Source organism: Dendropsophus ebraccatus, chromosome 3, assembly GCF_027789765.1.
Source record: "Dendropsophus ebraccatus isolate aDenEbr1 chromosome 3, aDenEbr1.pat, whole genome shotgun sequence".
NCBI lineage: Eukaryota > Metazoa > Chordata > Amphibia > Anura > Hylidae > Dendropsophus > Dendropsophus ebraccatus.
In genome coordinates, this window is record NC_091456.1 from 28,270,285 (window position 1) to 28,287,507 (window position 17,223).

Sequence of the window (17,223 nt, forward strand, 5' to 3'; positions counted from 1 at the left end):
CGTGAATCGTTCACACGGAACCTTTCCTGAAACATTTTACAAATTGAAGACATCAGCGGAGTGCGATTTTTTTTTTTTCTTTTCCTCTTATGGAACTGTATCCTGGAATGTACTTTTTTTGGGGAAAGATGCAAGGAGATGGCTGGCAACCTTCGGCTGTAAGTGCAGAACACTCGGAGGATAGCGGATTTTAAGGAGAGAAAGCGGAGAGGGATTTGCAAGATGACCAAATCCGATCTCTGCTGTGCAGCGTGAGGGTACAGGACACTTCCAGATCTTGGATTGCAGATGTGAGCATTTATGACAAAAGAGAATTGACTAAAATCCGCAAAACCTTTTCCGATACGTAACACCATGAAGCATTGGATTTTCCAACTCACTCTGAATTCTTCCGATCCAGATAACTGATTTTGCTGACGCTCCTTTTATTTATTATTGTTTTTTTTTTTATATTTCTTTTTAATTTTTTTTTTTCCGCCTCCTTGGATTTGGTTAAACTAAGCTGGAATCAAGATCTCCTTCCTGCACTTTTTTATTTTTTCTCTTCTTCTTCTTGTGATTATGTTCCAAAAAGTAAATATGCAACATATTTAAAGGGGCAGGAAGCATGACTATCAGCAGCTGTAAAATTCCCACGTTTACAAGTATCTCTCACGTCTCTTGATGCTCATCCTTTTTACGTACAAATATGATGAAATGGCAGCCCAGGAAGAAGGTAAGTAGACGAATTAAAGAGACTGTCTGTTTTTCCTCCTCTTCCTCCTCCCCTACGCTTGCAGTGTCACTTTAGTTGGAGATACTTGTCACATATTTATTATGAATCCTTTCCTTGCGGAGCTGAGCCCTGCAGTTAACTTTTTTTTTTTTTTTGCATTTCGCTGCTTGTATTATGTTGGCAGGGCAATTGAAATTTTTCGGCGTAATATCGGTGTAATCCGTGTAATGCTCAGGGGTTGAGAAGGGGCGTCCAACTGCTGTTGCTACAAAAGGGATCTCTCACTAAGAAGACCCGACCAGGGATGGGATTACATGTAATTCTCACTGGCACTTGATCCTTTTATTTTTTTTTTTAAACTGTAAATTACAGAAGGGAAAACTTTGAGAGTGACCAAATCAGTATCATTACTCAGAACGGTACAGGGACAAAATCCCCTCTTCCCTATGGGTGAATGGGAAATAATACCTTAACCTGTTATTTGCTGACATATCTCAGCAAGAAAGCACTGCCTTTTCGACAACCAACTGTGTCCTCCGTAACATTAAGAGACCTCTCTTAGCTATGCTGTGCTACGGTCGCTGTGCCTACTTGTAGACTTTTTGGCAAACAAAACAACTGTTATTGTTTATATTGATGTATTTTTGAATTGACGCGGCTCTATCTATTGGAACAATATGCGGTGACCCAGCGTCAAAGTGTTTATTAACTCTTTTGAAGGCGAGAGCTGAAGCAGTTAATGTGTCTTTCTTTTCTCGGAGAGTTTCTCCCGGGGCCCACTGGGGGGCGAGCAGCAGATGTAACAATGGAACATATGTTTTCTTAATAGATCTAAAGCAAATAGTAGCATGACTAACACTTTTGGCTTACATACCAGCGCTGGAAAAAAGGTTAAATGTCTGCTTGAAAGATGCTTACTTTGTTAAGCGTATGCCGTGTTATGATAGTTCGAGACCGACTGTGTGAGTGATGCAAAACCAATCAGTGGCCCCGCTTTTTTAGAAATGGTCTGCAGTGGAAAGATATAGTATATCCAGGCTGACCACAAGTATAGGTTGTAAATGATGAAATAGCCCTTGGCTCACACTGCTGACATTTTGCAATAAAGCCCTCCTGACCTCAGGAGGCCTGTTCCTTCTCCTCTGGAAAACCAGCTAGAAAGAATAATATTAATTAGAGACGTTTTATTCAAGGGTTAGAAAAAGTGGCGACACATATTGCCGCTTCTCCGTTAATTAGGGATTCCAGGAATAAAGGAGAGAGATTCCACCTCTGCGGTGGTTTATGGAGACATATGACTCTATGTAGCTTGTTGCTACACAATTGATACTCTCGTGTGTCATTGTGAAAGGTGTCCGATGTGATGCCTTACAATGGGCCGTACGCTATATATATATTTTTTCCCCCCTTTGGATCTGGTGAATGATATTTCAAATGACATTTACATATTTTCCAGTAATGCAATGCAACCATAGTTAATTGCCTTATGAATTAGTAATTTCATATGTAATGAATGGAATGTTGGTTGGTTATGAATTAGGCGCTATCCGTGCCGTCGGATCTATGCAAAGCTACATTGTATCTTTTTTTGGATACAAGACCATCCACCATGTGAAGTCACAAAGCTATTCATTAAAGGGGGTTAAAAAAAAGGGGACAGGCCCAGATTGAAATAAAGTAGGATAAAATAAGCAATACTTACCTGTCTGATCCTTCTGTTGCTATTCCCAATATTGGACTGGCCCACCAGGGGATCCCAGCTTTAGAACCTGCACAAACATTGATTGACATGTCTTAACGGTCCTTGGGGCCCCAGGATCATTTCCTCTGGCGGGCATCAGATACCCCAGTCCGACACTGGCTGTTCCAATGCTTTCCAGTGCCCACTCATAACAACTTCCTGGTCCCCTCTTCACACACAGGAAATGACATTTACAATTCACCAGCTGCTGAGATAGGGAGGTGAGTATGGCTTATTTCTTTTTCCACCTAGTCTGCCTCTGTCATAAATAGAATTATACCACTGGATAAATCTTTACCCGTGGTAAGTATATATATATATATATATAAAGTCAACATTTTTCTATACCATCTAAGTCCATTAGATCCGGTCCTATCCCTGTTTTGCACTTAGTTGCACTTAGAATAGTCAGGTGGATGTGAACTTCAGTTTAAAAGGAATGTAAATGGCAGGCTTGGGGAAAGAGGTTGAATATGAGGCTAAAGGGGTGTAATTCTGGTCTATTGGGATGTGAGGGTGTGAGGCTGATGGGGACTCAGAGGTATGTGAACACAAGGTTGAGGGGCATGAATTAGGCTTAGAGGGGTGAACATGAGGCTGGGGGGGGGTTGAATCAGGCTTAGAGGGGTGAATATGAAGCTAATGGGATGTAGATTAGGGTTAAGGGGTGTGAATCAGGTTTAGAGGGGTGAACATGAGGCTGTGGGGTTTGAATCAGGCTTAGGGGTGTCAATATGAGTTTAAGGGGGGTTTAATCAGGCTTAGAGGGGTGAATTTGAAGCTAATGGGGTGTGGATTAGACTTAGGTGGTGTGAATCAGGCTTAGAGGGGTGAATATGGGGCTAATGGGGTATGGATTAGGCTTGGGGTGAATGTAAGGCTTAGGGGTGTGAATCAGGCTTAGGCTATGTTCACACACTGTAAGAGACTGGCCGTTCCGTGACCTGGCCGGGTCACAGAACGGCCTGTCTTTGGAAAGATCATCCCGACCGGTACTGCAGTACTGGCCGGATGATCTTTAGTGCCGCAGAGTTCTGATGCGGGTGCATTCGTGAGCGCCCGCATCAGAACTCCCCACTGCACACTGCGGTTCTCGCTCCACAGTGTGCACTGACAGGGTTTTCTGTGGCCGCTATTTTCTGAATAGCAGCCGCAGAAAACTGACATGTCAGTTTCTCACGGCGCCGTTAGGGATCCCGGCCGGAGCGTATACTATGTGTATACACTCCAGCCGGGATCCCTTCAGCCTGCAGCACTACGTAAGTTCCGAGGAAATCACGGCCGTTGAAACAACATCTGTGATTTCCACGGAACTTACGTAGTGTGAACATAGCCTTAGCAGGCTTAATATAAGGCTAATGGGTTGTCATTCAGGCTTAGGGGGTGAATATGAGGCTGATGAACATGAATCGGACTTAGAGGGGTTTATATGAGGCTAATGGGGTGTGCATTAGACTTAGGGGTGAATATAAGGCTTAGGGGGTGTGAAACAGGTTTAGAGGGTTAAATATGGGCTAATAGGCTAATGTGTTAAATAAATATAGGGCTTAGGGGTATGAATCAGGCTTAGAGGGGTAAATGTGAGTCTTAGAGGGGTAAAAAGGAGGATGAGGGGTATGAATTAGGCTTAGAAGGGTGAATATGAGGCTTAGAGGGTGTGAATTAGGCTTAGAGGGGTGAATATGAGGCTAAGGAGGGTGTGTATCATGCTTATGTGGGATTAATATATATTTTGCTCAACACCACTTTATATGTACCATGGATTTGCAATAAGATCCATGGCAGAATAGTTCAGCCAGGTCTGAATGCACCTTTATGCAGACCTGTGAGGTACAGACCAGTCAGTAGACATAACTCATTCATAGGATGCCATGATACCATGATTCATTCTTCATCCTGTATATATGCATATATTATTTCTCAGAACTATATCTCGCATGGTATCCTGTGGTTTATTCATTGCAGAAATGAATAAACGTGAATGATTCTCATAAATAAAAGCTATGTTGCACCTGCATGTGCGGACTACACATACTATCTGTCTGTCTGTCTTTGTGCTGTGGTGTTCCAGACATAAATACATACATATTCATGACACAGGGGCAAGGCATATTAATCTGAGCTTATGTATCCTCATGTTTGGAGGAGTCAGATAGAAGCAGCACTTGTGCATTATTAAAGCTGATACTGTTTCTTTGAGGATCCAAACAACTGAGGCTTTGTGTCTCCGCAGTTTGTGTAAGAGGAAGAGGATGAAGCACTCAATGACTTGTAGTTAAAAAAGTATAAAACGCTCTATAAAGATGCTTTATGAAATACAACATGCTATAAAGTTCATAAACTTCTTATTGTCAATACAAAAAAAATCTATATAGCCTGATAGAAGAAGTAACTGTGCCGAAGAATTTCACCAAAAACTTCATTCTTTGTGTCTTGTAAAATATCTTTGTGTTCTCTACAAGTGTTTATAGTGGGTGATCAATACATTGTAACTCTTAATATCATTCCTATTTACACGTGATAGAACTATTGGGGAATCAGCCTGAAATAGCAATTCCGATCCCCCCTTCTTCATTCAGCTCAATGGGGTGCAGTAGGCAGAAGTGTGGGGTCCTCACAATGCGTAGCTGGTAAGCTGTTCTTATGCCTGCCGGACTGATAGGATATATCTCCAGTGCTTAAAGGGGTGTTCCCATCATAGCTAACATAGTTAAATTTTTGGACTTCTAAAGTAAAACAGTTTTTGTCTTTGTCTTATATATATATCAAAGTGGTGGTTGCTAACCTAGAAAATGGGAGTAGAGGAGGCATATTAAGCAGGCATATTAAGAGAAGGAGGCAAGCTTGCTAAATTAATGTACTAGCAAGACTATAGAAGAAGAAAATCTGGTAGCCAGCAGGGGGGAATGTGATAACGAGAAGGAACTTACCTCTCCCCGTTTCGTGGTTAGAGGCTGGACCAGCCTCAAGACCCCTATTGGTCTCCAGGATCTTGGTGCCGCACACGTCACAACCTGGCTAATGGACCGGCCAGTCAGTGACTGAGGCAGGATGCCGCTCCAGTATATCAGCCGGGACAGGCAGTTCCCCCGAAGTTGTGACATCATCACAACTCGGGGGAAAATGCCTTGGGGTCTCAAGGCTGGTCCAACTGCTCACCGCAGGCATGGGGAGAGCTAAGTTCCTATTTGTTATCAAAGTCCCCCCTGCCGGGTTTTAAAAATGACCGGACTTTTCCTTTACGTTGAGGTCCCCTAGACTTCTCCTAGATTTGAGATCTAGGCAAAAACTTTAGCCAGGGAATATTTTACACCCTTTGTGTAAATCTCCCCCTTTTAATCTTTTCCTTAGCATGGAAGTGGGATAATAAAATAATAACTCACAATAATAAATTCATGGGGGTATAAAAAGCTTAAAGAGAATGCACCAATTCGCTTAGTGGCACCCCCATTGTAACGCTATCCCCTCCCCTCAGTGACATGGGCGGACTTGATTCTAATGGAGGCGCATCACCGAGGATATCGTTACACTGGGGGGGCGCCAAGTCCACCTCTAGTGCGTAAAGCCAGGTCAGTGCACATGAAGAAACCTTCACCAATAGCAGGAGCCAGGCAGTGTTTTGTAAAAATGGACCGCATCACCGGGATCTCCACGCTGGGGAATGTTAAAAGAAAAAAAAAGAAAAGCCAAGTGAATTGGTACGTTGGCTTTAACTTTTTCTCTATGCTAGATATATGTAAAGAGAAGGCACAAGTTACACATAATATTTCAAACTTTCTCTTTTATTATGGGGGTAGCCATTTTGTCTGAGCTCTTGATAAATGAGAAGTCCATTGATTAATACAATCTGTCAGATGGTAGGGGGGAAACTGATTACAAGTACATTTCTCTCGGTGCCCGCGGTGGCATTTTCCCCCAAACCGTGATGATGTCACAACTCGGGGGAAAAGGCCTGTTCCGGCTGATGGATGGAGCGGGAGCGATGTCCTGCCCCAGTCACTGACTGGCTGGGCGGCCATTCCATCAGCCGGGTCATGACGTACAGTATCAGTGTCGGAGATCCCGGAGCCCGGCGGTGGTCCCGAGGTTGGTCCCACCGGTCATGTGGAAACGGGGAGAAGTAAGTTTGCACTTTACAGCAGCCATATTGACATTGAGCCATTGATTTCTATTGAAGAGTTTCCTAGGTATGCTTTGCTACATGAGAAGTAGGCTCTATATAACCTATTGTGTTATTCTGCATCACTTATATCTAGGTCTTAGCCTTCGCAGTAATGCTGCCTGTAATAATATTCAGATGACTGCTAAGAAGTGGTCTTTGTAGAACAAAGAATACTACTCTATGATTACTGAAAACTGCGAGAGTGTTTTTTTTTTTTTTTTTACTATGGATAGTGACATTGAGAATAAACGAGAATGACCAAAAATATGTATAAAATAGAAATTTGATTAAAACAGTCCTTCATTTTCAGATTATTCTTACAATTTACCACCCCAATGCCCCATCTATATTTCTATAGAGCTATAGAGTATAGTATTCTCTACGCTTTCTCCTATCACTTTCTGGGAGCACTGGTCCATGCATATTCATCATAGTAAAGTGCCACGTGTCTCTGTTATTGCTGCAGACGCAGAAAGGGTGGAGGTTACAGTCCGTCTACCAAGGACTTTGTCGATTAACTCTTTCCGTCAAGTCTCCTAATTAATTCCTTCCCATTTCTCGCCTGCGTTTGTTTTTTGCTGGTAATTACGGCATAATTTAATAGCCGGTTTTATAAATCTAGCACCTTCAATGAGATGTTACATTACTGGGGAACGGTAATGCACACCCATTAACCTGCTAGAAGAATGTGATAATGCTAATGACTATAAAACTTATCGGGAAGTCTTCGTCGATCATGAAGCTGGTGTGGTATTCTTGCTATGTGGTGCCAGACCTTATCTTCTTTACAGGTTTTTTTTTGGAATAGATCGACCCTGACAGCAATCAAGAAGAGCTCCTCCTTTTCTGTCCAGGCTTCTGTACTAATATTGCGATTATGTAACCACTGGGGAGCGATGGTTGACATAGAAACGACAAACCCTGGTTAAGCTGCAGTGCTATTAAAAAAAAAGAAGGTGCTTAGGGGAAATTCACATACTCTGTACACCTGAGTCCATAGAAATAATGTGATAATCAAGGGTCAACGCTTGGTGCGGCATACTTGCAAATTGAAAAAAAAAAAAAAATCAGCTCTCATCTCTCGACATCTCTCGAGTCTGTAGTTATTTTTTATGTAGTTTTTTTTTTTTTTTCGTTCTTTGTTTCCGCGGATCTAAACACCCATCGACTAGACTGCCCACTATCCAGTTAATATCTTACAAATACATTTACGAATATGAAATGTAATTAAATTACCAGCCAAGAGATTAGTCACCGATTTACATAGTTGGGGGGAAAAAAAAGAAAATTCTGTGTAATTGTAGAAGAAATAATAATTAATGGCTTACAGATTTCTTTTTAGGCCACTTTCACGCAGCAGTGTGTTTGGCCGCTATTTAGCATCAGTATTTGTAATTTAAAGCTAAAAACAAAAAGTGGAATAGATATCGAGAAGATCGATACTGGAAAGATTTGCACCTCTTCTGTGTTTTTGGACCCATTCCTAGTTTTTACTTATGAGTAGAAATACAAAATACTGACAAATGATATTTCCCATGACATCTTTTGTAGGTGAAAAAAATGCAGTTTTTTTTTTTTATAATGCCGGCGGTTATAAATGATCATGATCATTATTAAAGGGTGTTATTCTAAAAAAGTTCTTTTTTCTTACTAAAAAGACGTTGTAGCTTCTTTTCGACGGTCATAAAGGGGTTATCCAGCGCTAAAAAAACATGGCCACTTTCTTCCAGAGACAACATGACTCTTGTATCCAGTTCAGATGTGGTTTGCAATTAAGCTCCATTCACTTCAATGGAACTGAGTTAGACAACCCCACCCAAACTGGAGGCAATAGTGGTGCTGTCTCTGGATGCACCTACCTCCCCGGCACTGGAGCCGGGGAGTTAGGTGCATTTAGTCAGGTTCAGCCATCTCCTCCCTGGCTCTTTGAAAAAAATGTCAAGCGTCAGACTTCTCCTTTAACCCTTAGGCGACCCTGGGCGTACCTGTACGTCTAGGGCCGCCTCTATGTGTTCAGAGCGGGGCCGCGCTCTGAACCACCGCGGTCCGGAGTGCTGCTCGTAGCCCGGGAGCACGGCTATTAACGGGCACGGTCTGATCGTTGTGCCCGCTAATACAGTAATCGGATGCAGCTGTCAAAGTTGACAGGTGCATCCGATTACTTGATGCAGCGGTACCCTGGTGTCTAGTGGGGAGGATCGCTCCTCCGGGACGCTGTCCCAGAGGAGTGATCCACACATCTTACCCCGTCCGGGGTCAGCGCCGTAATGGCGCTGATCGCGGCTCGGCACTTGATTGCTTCCGGCTGCAGCAGATGTGCCTATCTCATCGATCTATGCTGCATATCTATGCAGCATAGGGCTGGGTTCACACTACGTATATATTTCAGTCAGTATTGTGGTCCTCATATTGCAACCAAAACCAGGAGTGGATTGAAAACACAGAAAGGCTCTGTTCACACAATGTTGAAATTGAGTGGTTGGCCGCCATTTAATGGCAAATATTTGCTGTTATTTTAAAACAACGGCTGTTATATTGAAATAATGGCCGTTATTTACTGTTATATGGCGGCCATCCACTCAATTTCAACATTGTGTGATCAGATCTATTCTATTTAATCCACTCCTGGTTTTGGTTGCAATATGAGGACCACAATATGACTGAAATATACGTAGTGTGAACCTAGCCTAGATCTGTATGAGAGATCAGTTTACTTATACTAGAAGTCCCCCAGGGGGGCTTCTAGTATAAGTGTAAAAGTAAAAATAAAAGTGTTGATTTTAATAAAAAGCCCCCTCCCCTAATAAAAGTTTGAATCACCCCCCTTTTCCCATGTTATAAATAAAAATAAAATAAATAAATAAACATGTTTGCTATCGCCGCGTGCGTAATCGCCCGAACTATTAATTAATCACATTCCTGATCTCGCACGGTAAATGGCGTAAGCGCAAAAAAATTCCCAAAGTGCAAAATTGCACATTTTTGGTCACATCAAATCCAGAAAAATTGTAATAAAAAGCGATCAAAAAGTCATATATGCGCAATCAAGGTACCGATAGAAAGATCACATCATGGCGCAAAAAATGACACCTCATACAGCCCCATAGACCAAAGGATAAAAGCGCTATAAGCCTGGGAATAGAGCGATTTTAAGGAACATATATTTGTTAACAATGGTTTGAATTTTTTTAAAGGCCATCAGATACAATATAAGTTATACATGTTATATATTGTTGTAATCGTAACAACTTGAGGAACATATATAAGAAGTCAGTTTTATCTCAGGGCGAACGGCGTAACAACGAAAAACCCTCAAATAAAAGAAATGCGTTTTTTTTTTCAATTTCACGACACTTTGAATTTTTTTCTGGTTTCACAGTGTACTTTATGAAAAAATTCTTTTAAGCACAAGGAGGGAAAAACGAAAATGCTAAAATTTAAATTGGCCCGGTCCTCTAAGGGTTAAGCTCCATTCACTTCAGGGGAACTGAGTTGCAAACTAAAGACAAGAGTGGTTCTGTCTCTGAAAGAAAGTGGACAAGTTTCCCTAATACTGGATAAGCCGTTTAATGCTCGGTCCCCGCTCTTTGTAAGGTACTGGGGTCAGTTTACTGTCCATCAGGGAGGTGATTGGTTCCCCTTATCAAGCTCTGGCAAAATAAAAGCTGAGCTGTAATTGGTTGCTATGGTCAAATCCGACTGTTTTTCATTTATTTACACATTTAGTTTAGAGTCACATACTTGCTGAGATTTTGTACACTATTGTGGCAGAATAGTAGTGGTTTTTGCCAAAATGCAACAAAAACCACAAACTAACCACAATGCGCATTACGCCTGTTTCCAGGAAGCAATAGTAAAGTTGAACAAGGGCAAGGTATGAATTGGCTATATTCATACTGGGCAGGGGGAAATATTTCAAATAGTTCTTCCATAGCAGGGAGGGCATAGAGCAATGGAGAGAAATGGAAGGCTCTACAGTGTCTACACTGTGTATGATAGCCCCCACCGCCTCTTATAGAAGCCATAGTATACAGATATCTATGTGCTTCTTATTCTACTCCTCTAAGGGTCCTTTTACAGATAAATCGCTTGATCATTTCACTTTTTCTTTTAAACAATAGACATTTAGACGGGAAGTTAAATCGCTATGAAAAGTCGTTAATGCAGTCGTGATTAAAGTTGTAAAGATGATCGTAATTGTATTCATACATATACTGTGAATGATCGTAATTGCGTTCGTATCTATATACAGGGTGGTCCAAAAGAAGGCGGACAGAAAGTAGGTGGATATAGGAAACTGTCTCAGTTGCCCCTAGCAACCAATGAGATTCCACCTTTCATTTTCCAAAGAGTCTGTGAGGGATGAAAGGTGAAATCTGATTGGTTGCTAGGGGCAACTGGGCCAGTTTCACTTTACACAGTGTTGGATAAATCTCCCCCTTCATAACCCTATTACACATATGGGAAGATTTTTCAAACTGGTGTAAAGTAGAACTGGCTCAGTTGCCCCTAGCAACCAATCAGATTTCACTTTTCTTTTCTCACAGATTCTTTGGGGAAAAAAGCTGGAATCTGATTGGTTGCTAGGGGCAACTGAGCCAATTCTATGTTACACCAGTTTGATAAATCTTACCCATACAATGATCTAATTTTGTCCGTATCTATATACTGTGATCGATGAGTGTTAACACTGAAAACCTTGAGAATGATTAACAATGATTTTGAGGTCAGCTCAAAAGATGCGATTAACGACATAAAAACAGATTTTAATAGTTGCCGTGCTGAGGCTATGTTTCCATGACATACTAAAAATAAAAAAGAACGGCCGTTTTCTTCAATTAAAACAACGGCCATTCTTTCCATGATGCAATCATTTGCATTGAACTCGATGTAAACAATGGCCATTGTTTCACACACAATTTGGCTATGGCCGTCAAAATAATGTCCATGTCATTTATTTGCGCTTGTTGTCCATAGACCTCAATGCAATTTTTCATTTAAAGCGACCCGCAATCTGCCCCCAAACCACTTTTACCGTCAGATAGCTGCTTTTAATCTGTCCTGGGGTCTGTTTGGCAGGTGATGCAGGCATGGTCCTAAAAAAACAACTTTTAATCTTGCAGTGCTGTGTCAAACTGGTGTGACCTAGAGTGTCTGTTTCCTATGCCTGCACCGCCTCTCTGTCCCTCCTTCCCGCCCTCTTCATCATTAGGAATGCCCCTAGAATGATTTCTCCTATTCATCACCTGTCTGAACACTGCACATGTTTTGGATGGTTAAAGCACATTTGCAGTGTTTAGACAAGTGGTGAACAGGAGAAATCCTGCCTGGGGCATTCCTGATTATGAAGAGGGCGGGGAGGAGGGATGAAGAGGCGGTGCCAGCCTGGGCCACAAACACTCTAGGCCATGGCAATTTGACACAGGGCTGCAAGTTTAAAAATATTTTTTTAGGGCCATAACTGCATCACCTGCCGAACAGACCCCAGGACGGATCTTGGATTAAAAGCAGCTATCCAATGGTACAAGCGGTTTGGGGGAGGGTGCAGATTGTGGATACAGAGTCGCTTTAAAACAACGGCCATTGTTTATACCTAGTGGGTACATATCCATACACTAGAAAATTATGCATAAATTCGAACCCTAGGTCAACCTTTTCCTTTGCATTATGAATAAACATAAATGCAATGTGCAGAGAAAGTTTATTCAAAAGGGCTCGGGGCATTGTGAAATATTTCAGCCTTTCTTCATTTGGATACAAGCAAATTTTCATTTAGATCAGGATGGCTCCACATTTTCCTGACTATTTACACCAAGTAATTGCTTTGCGGTTCCCGTTGTGTGCCAGCCCATGCAACACCGTGCATCTCGGTCGCCCCAAAGATTGCTGTTTGCCGAGTCATTTATTGACTTGCCTGTCACAGGAGGAAATGTGTGAGGAGCGTGAGATTTTAATATACTGTAAATGGTTCCTTTCAAACTGTGACTCTTTTGTGCCGAGATATCATCAGACGTCAGTGTTTTCTCTCAAACACTTTTCTATTGCATTGCCTTTTTTTTACCCACAGTGATATCTGGGCACATGATAATCTTATTGTGCCATGGTCGTAGCTTTTATTATGCACTAGGTTAGACAGAAAATTTTAGAGGTTCTGTTTAGAAGTCGGTTTAATTTGTTCTGGTTTATTGCGGTCTCTGGTTTCTACTTTTTCTATAAAAAAATAAAAGTTAAAAGAGAAAAGATCTCCGGGTGTCTGTAGATATGCATAGAATGTGCGCTGCATCGCTTAAAGGGATTTCATTGTAAAAATGAAAATGAAAAATTGCAGAATTTGGGCCAAATGGTTGAATTTTTACTGTCCCATTTCCATACCAGCCAACTGTCTGGATTTTATTGGACCAGTCTTGGGATTTCAATGCGTAAAGGGTCATTTTGGTTGAAACAATTTGGATATATTTAGCAAGTCGTCTTCTGGTTCGGTCAGGCTACACTAGGATCAATTCCCAACCAGTTACCACTGAAGTGCATTGATAAATTTTGAGCGTGGTGACTTGCAGACTGGGAGTGTGAAGCCATTTTTATGTTCCTCGACCACTATTAAAGTTAGAATTTTTAACAACTATGAACGTAAGCAACAAAACCATTGTAGTAGTCATGTTTAGGATATTGGTAGAATTTACTGCACCCCATAAGTATGACTTGGTGCTATGCTGACGCATACATACCCATTTACCCCAAGTGTTAAAAAAGTACACTGCATAGTCCCATTGTATTTATAAGGTAGTTGTATCAGACAGCAAGCGTGGCTTCTCTACTGGTTTGGCTTTGGGTCACTCCAGGGAGCGGAGTCTAAATGCCTTCTAGGTCTTTTCCCTTTATCCCGCTCCAGGATGCTGAAGCTGGACTTCTGTTGCTAGAGGACACCAAGTTGATCCAAATATGTAGTCCCAGTGTGAGAAGCAGCTGGTCCCCAACAACCAGACATAGTTGGTGCAAGGTACCAGGGAACAGGCTGAGTATACAAGGTCAGCAAGCTGGGTTATCAACAGAATAGTTGATAGTCAGCACAGTACCAGGGACAAGACAGGAATGGTGGTCAGACAGGCAAAGGATCAGAGCAAACGGCTTCAGAGACAGGTCAGACAATCCAAGTCGGCAAGGGGAGAGGCAGGTGGTACAGACGAAGGTCAGACAGAAAGCGCAATCTGGAGAAGAGGCATGGGTCACACACCTTTGCTATGAATGCACAAATGTAACAACGCTCAGGCAGGGGGGGGGGGCAAGTAGAGCCAGTTTAAATAGGTGCAAGTGAGTTGTTCTTGCAGCAAAAGGAGGAAGAAGATGCCGGAAGACATAAGCAACCTCAGGACGAGCGTCGAGCAAAGCAGAGGAATGGACAGGATGGCGCCATTGCTGACGAGTCTCGTCCAGCAGCATTATGGTAGTCTATCTACTGTACCATTCAGGCAGCATGTTGATTCCATAGAAGTTGATTTCTATTAGTAAATGCTGAATGTGCACACAATGTGAGCAGAATCTAACAAAGAGTTCCTAGATATTTTAAAACTCTCTAAAAAAGGGGTAGAATGTATATAAAAGACATTTTTAAGCAAACTGGCAGTCTTCCATGGTTTAGGGTCATCAAATGGGAAAGTGTATGTATACAGGGTTTGTGCATAAAAACTATCAATGTGAGAACTGGGATTTTTGGGATATTATAAGCTCTAATTGCAAAACTAAACTGAGATACACCAGGCTCTGTTCACACCTGTGTTCACAGTCCCTGTTGGGGTTTCGGCATGGTTTTCATCATTTTGATGGCAGTGGAGTCTGCCAGTCACTTTTTTGGATCTGTCTCATGATAGATCAGTCTCTGCATCATGGCATCTGTTATTAATGAGAGCCATGGCTTTCGTATGGTAATTTTACCTTATATAAGTGGCTGTTGCTGTTTTAGAAATACACTAAAAGGGTTAAAAAGTGATCCTAGAATAGATATTACTTGGATGCTACCAATGCCTTTATAGCCTATTGGCGATGGACGCCACCGCGAGGCATCTGTCACGATCATCTGTTACCCATAATGGTGACATTTAATGGGCAGGTCATGAAAAGTTTATACAATGCTGTGAGGGAGGCCATACAGTATACTTTTTTTTTTTACTTTATATAGTCCACTATGCTATTGCATCCTCATTTTGCTTGCAGTTTACTGACATGCACCCGCCAGTTGAAGGCCTAAGGCTGCATTCACACGTTCCGGGAAGTTGCCCGTGCTCACAGATCCGTGCGCACGGACAATTTTACAGCCCATTGCTTTCTATGGAGCTATTCAGATGTTCCGTGATTTCACGGATCCGTGATCCGTTCCGTTAAAAAATAGGACATGTCATTACTCGGAACGGATGCACGGAAAGGATTCCCCATAGAAATCAATAAGATCCGTGTTTTTCACGGATGTACACGGATGTGACATCCGTGTTCATCCGTGAACAACACGAATGTGATGTAATCAATGTCATTTAAAATGCTGTAAGACAGATCCGTGAAAAAAACGGACACGGATACAAAACGGATTGTTTTGTACGGATCACGGAGGTAGCTGCCGGACCACAATCACGGACCGGGAAAATCACTAAACGTGTGAATGCAGCCTAAGGAATACTGTTTTGGCCTCCAATAGAAATGTTAACCATGTATGTTGGGAGCTTGTCTTGCATTCACAGAACCAGACGCTAAGGGGAGTCTAAAAACAACAACACCGGGTTCAGAGACTAAACACGGTTTCTCTAAAGTGAAAAAACCTGGGTCTTCCCTGTAAGTAAATAATAGGGAGTTGACTTCAAGCTGTGCAAAGTGGAATTTTCAGAGTCCCACATCAGTAGACACAGAGAATAAATCTACTATATATTGTCAGGGCTGCATGTCCATAAATATACCTAAATGACCACAACTGGTTAATGATAGCTAGCACTTTGTGAGGATTAGAAAGATGACAGGTGTAGGCATGGATCTGGCTCAACGACAGATGTTGTTGGAGAAGTGACAGATGCATTGGGCATGGGAGGTTTGACAGTGATAGGGAAGGCGGTTATATAAATGTGTGGGAAGCGACAGACAAGTACGAGCTGTAAGTTGTTTTTTTTTACAAAATTTAGAGGAATCTGAGGGCAGTTGTAGAAGATCCAGGATACTAAATTCATGCTGAACACACCTTTATATACTGTGGAATCAAGAGATAGATAGATAGATAGATAGATAGGAGATAGATAGATAGATAGGAGATAGATAGATAGATAGGAGATAGATAGATAGATAGATAGATAGATAGATAGATAGGAGATAGATAGATAGATAGATAGGAGATAGATAGATAGATAGATAGATAGATAGATAGATAGATATAGATAGGAGATAGATAGATAGATAGATAGGAGATAGATAGATAGATAGATAGATAGATAGATAGATAGATAGATAGAAGATAGATAGGAGATAGATAGATAGGTAGGAGATAGATAGGAGATAGATAGATAGGAGATAGATAGATAGGAGATAGATAGACCTTACCAGCATTATACACGCCAATATACTACAAAAAATGGAAGATCAATTAAGAAAGATCTTTAGAATCTGATAATGTAGAGAAATCAAAAACATATTGGTGCTACTTATTGTCTAATCCCTTGACAGTATAAACTTGGACTTGACGGTCTAAGAATGTTACAGATGTATCACGGTTGGACATACTGTTTTAAACTCTAGCACATCTTTAGGCTATGTTCACACACCGTCAAAATGACGGCTGTTTAAATTGAAGTCTGTCATTTAATCCCTTCTTGACCAGAGGTCATTGAGGCCAGGATGTCCAGGTCACATTAAAGCAGTGTTCTGTAACACTTTTATTTTTCCACCTACAGGGCTGGTTGGGTACTCTCTTTTTGCACCGTGATCTATAGTTTTTATTGCTATCATATTGGTGTAAAAGAAAATTTTTGATCACATTTAAAAAAAAATTCTGATATATAATAATAACAATAATAAAAAAAATTCAGCAATCCAGTTTTTTTTTACGCTGTTCACTGTGCGGGAATAATATTGGTATATTTTAATAGATCGGACAATTTTGACAATTACATATTTTCATTTGTATAATTGGGGGGTGGGGGATTTTAACTTTTATTTTTTACACTTTATAAGTCCTCCTCCATAGCATTGATCAGTATCATCAGCGCTCTTCTCATAGTCTTCCTGAAGCAGACTCTATGAGAAGATCACCAATGCGACAGGATAGAGGTAAGTATTCCTTCTCATTCTGTCAGATAAAGTGACTGGAACCCCTGTGGGGGTCTCAATCAGTCAGTGACAGGTACTTCTCCTGTCACTGACTCCTTAGATCTTATTAGGCCAGACTCCTGGCACATTAATTTTTTGGGGGGGATTCTCACACTGAAGTGGCCCCACGCACATTAAAACCCCTTCATGACAGGAACATATATATATACATTCCTACTGCACGGGGCATCAGCAGTAAGAATGTATATAGCCGTATGGCTGGCGTGAAGGGGTTTAAAGCAAGTTTAAAAATAACAGCCGTTATTTGCT

General features: G+C 41.5%; 1 protein-coding gene across 4 annotated transcripts in view; it reads left to right on the plus strand.

Moving 5' to 3' along the window:
* TTC28 (tetratricopeptide repeat domain 28) overlaps positions 1 to 17,223 on the plus strand; it is a 511,132-nt gene that overhangs the window by 104,237 nt on the left and 389,672 nt on the right. The window contains exon 1 of one of the 4 annotated variants that reach the window (XM_069961297.1): positions 488 to 715. The exons of the other annotated variants lie outside the window; for them this stretch is intronic. Coding sequence (XP_069817398.1) covers positions 689 to 715 — 27 coding nt within the window. The 5' untranslated portion in view covers positions 488 to 688. Of the gene's footprint in view, positions 1 to 487; positions 716 to 17,223 lie in introns of those variants that run through there. 4 annotated transcript variants of the gene reach the window in all.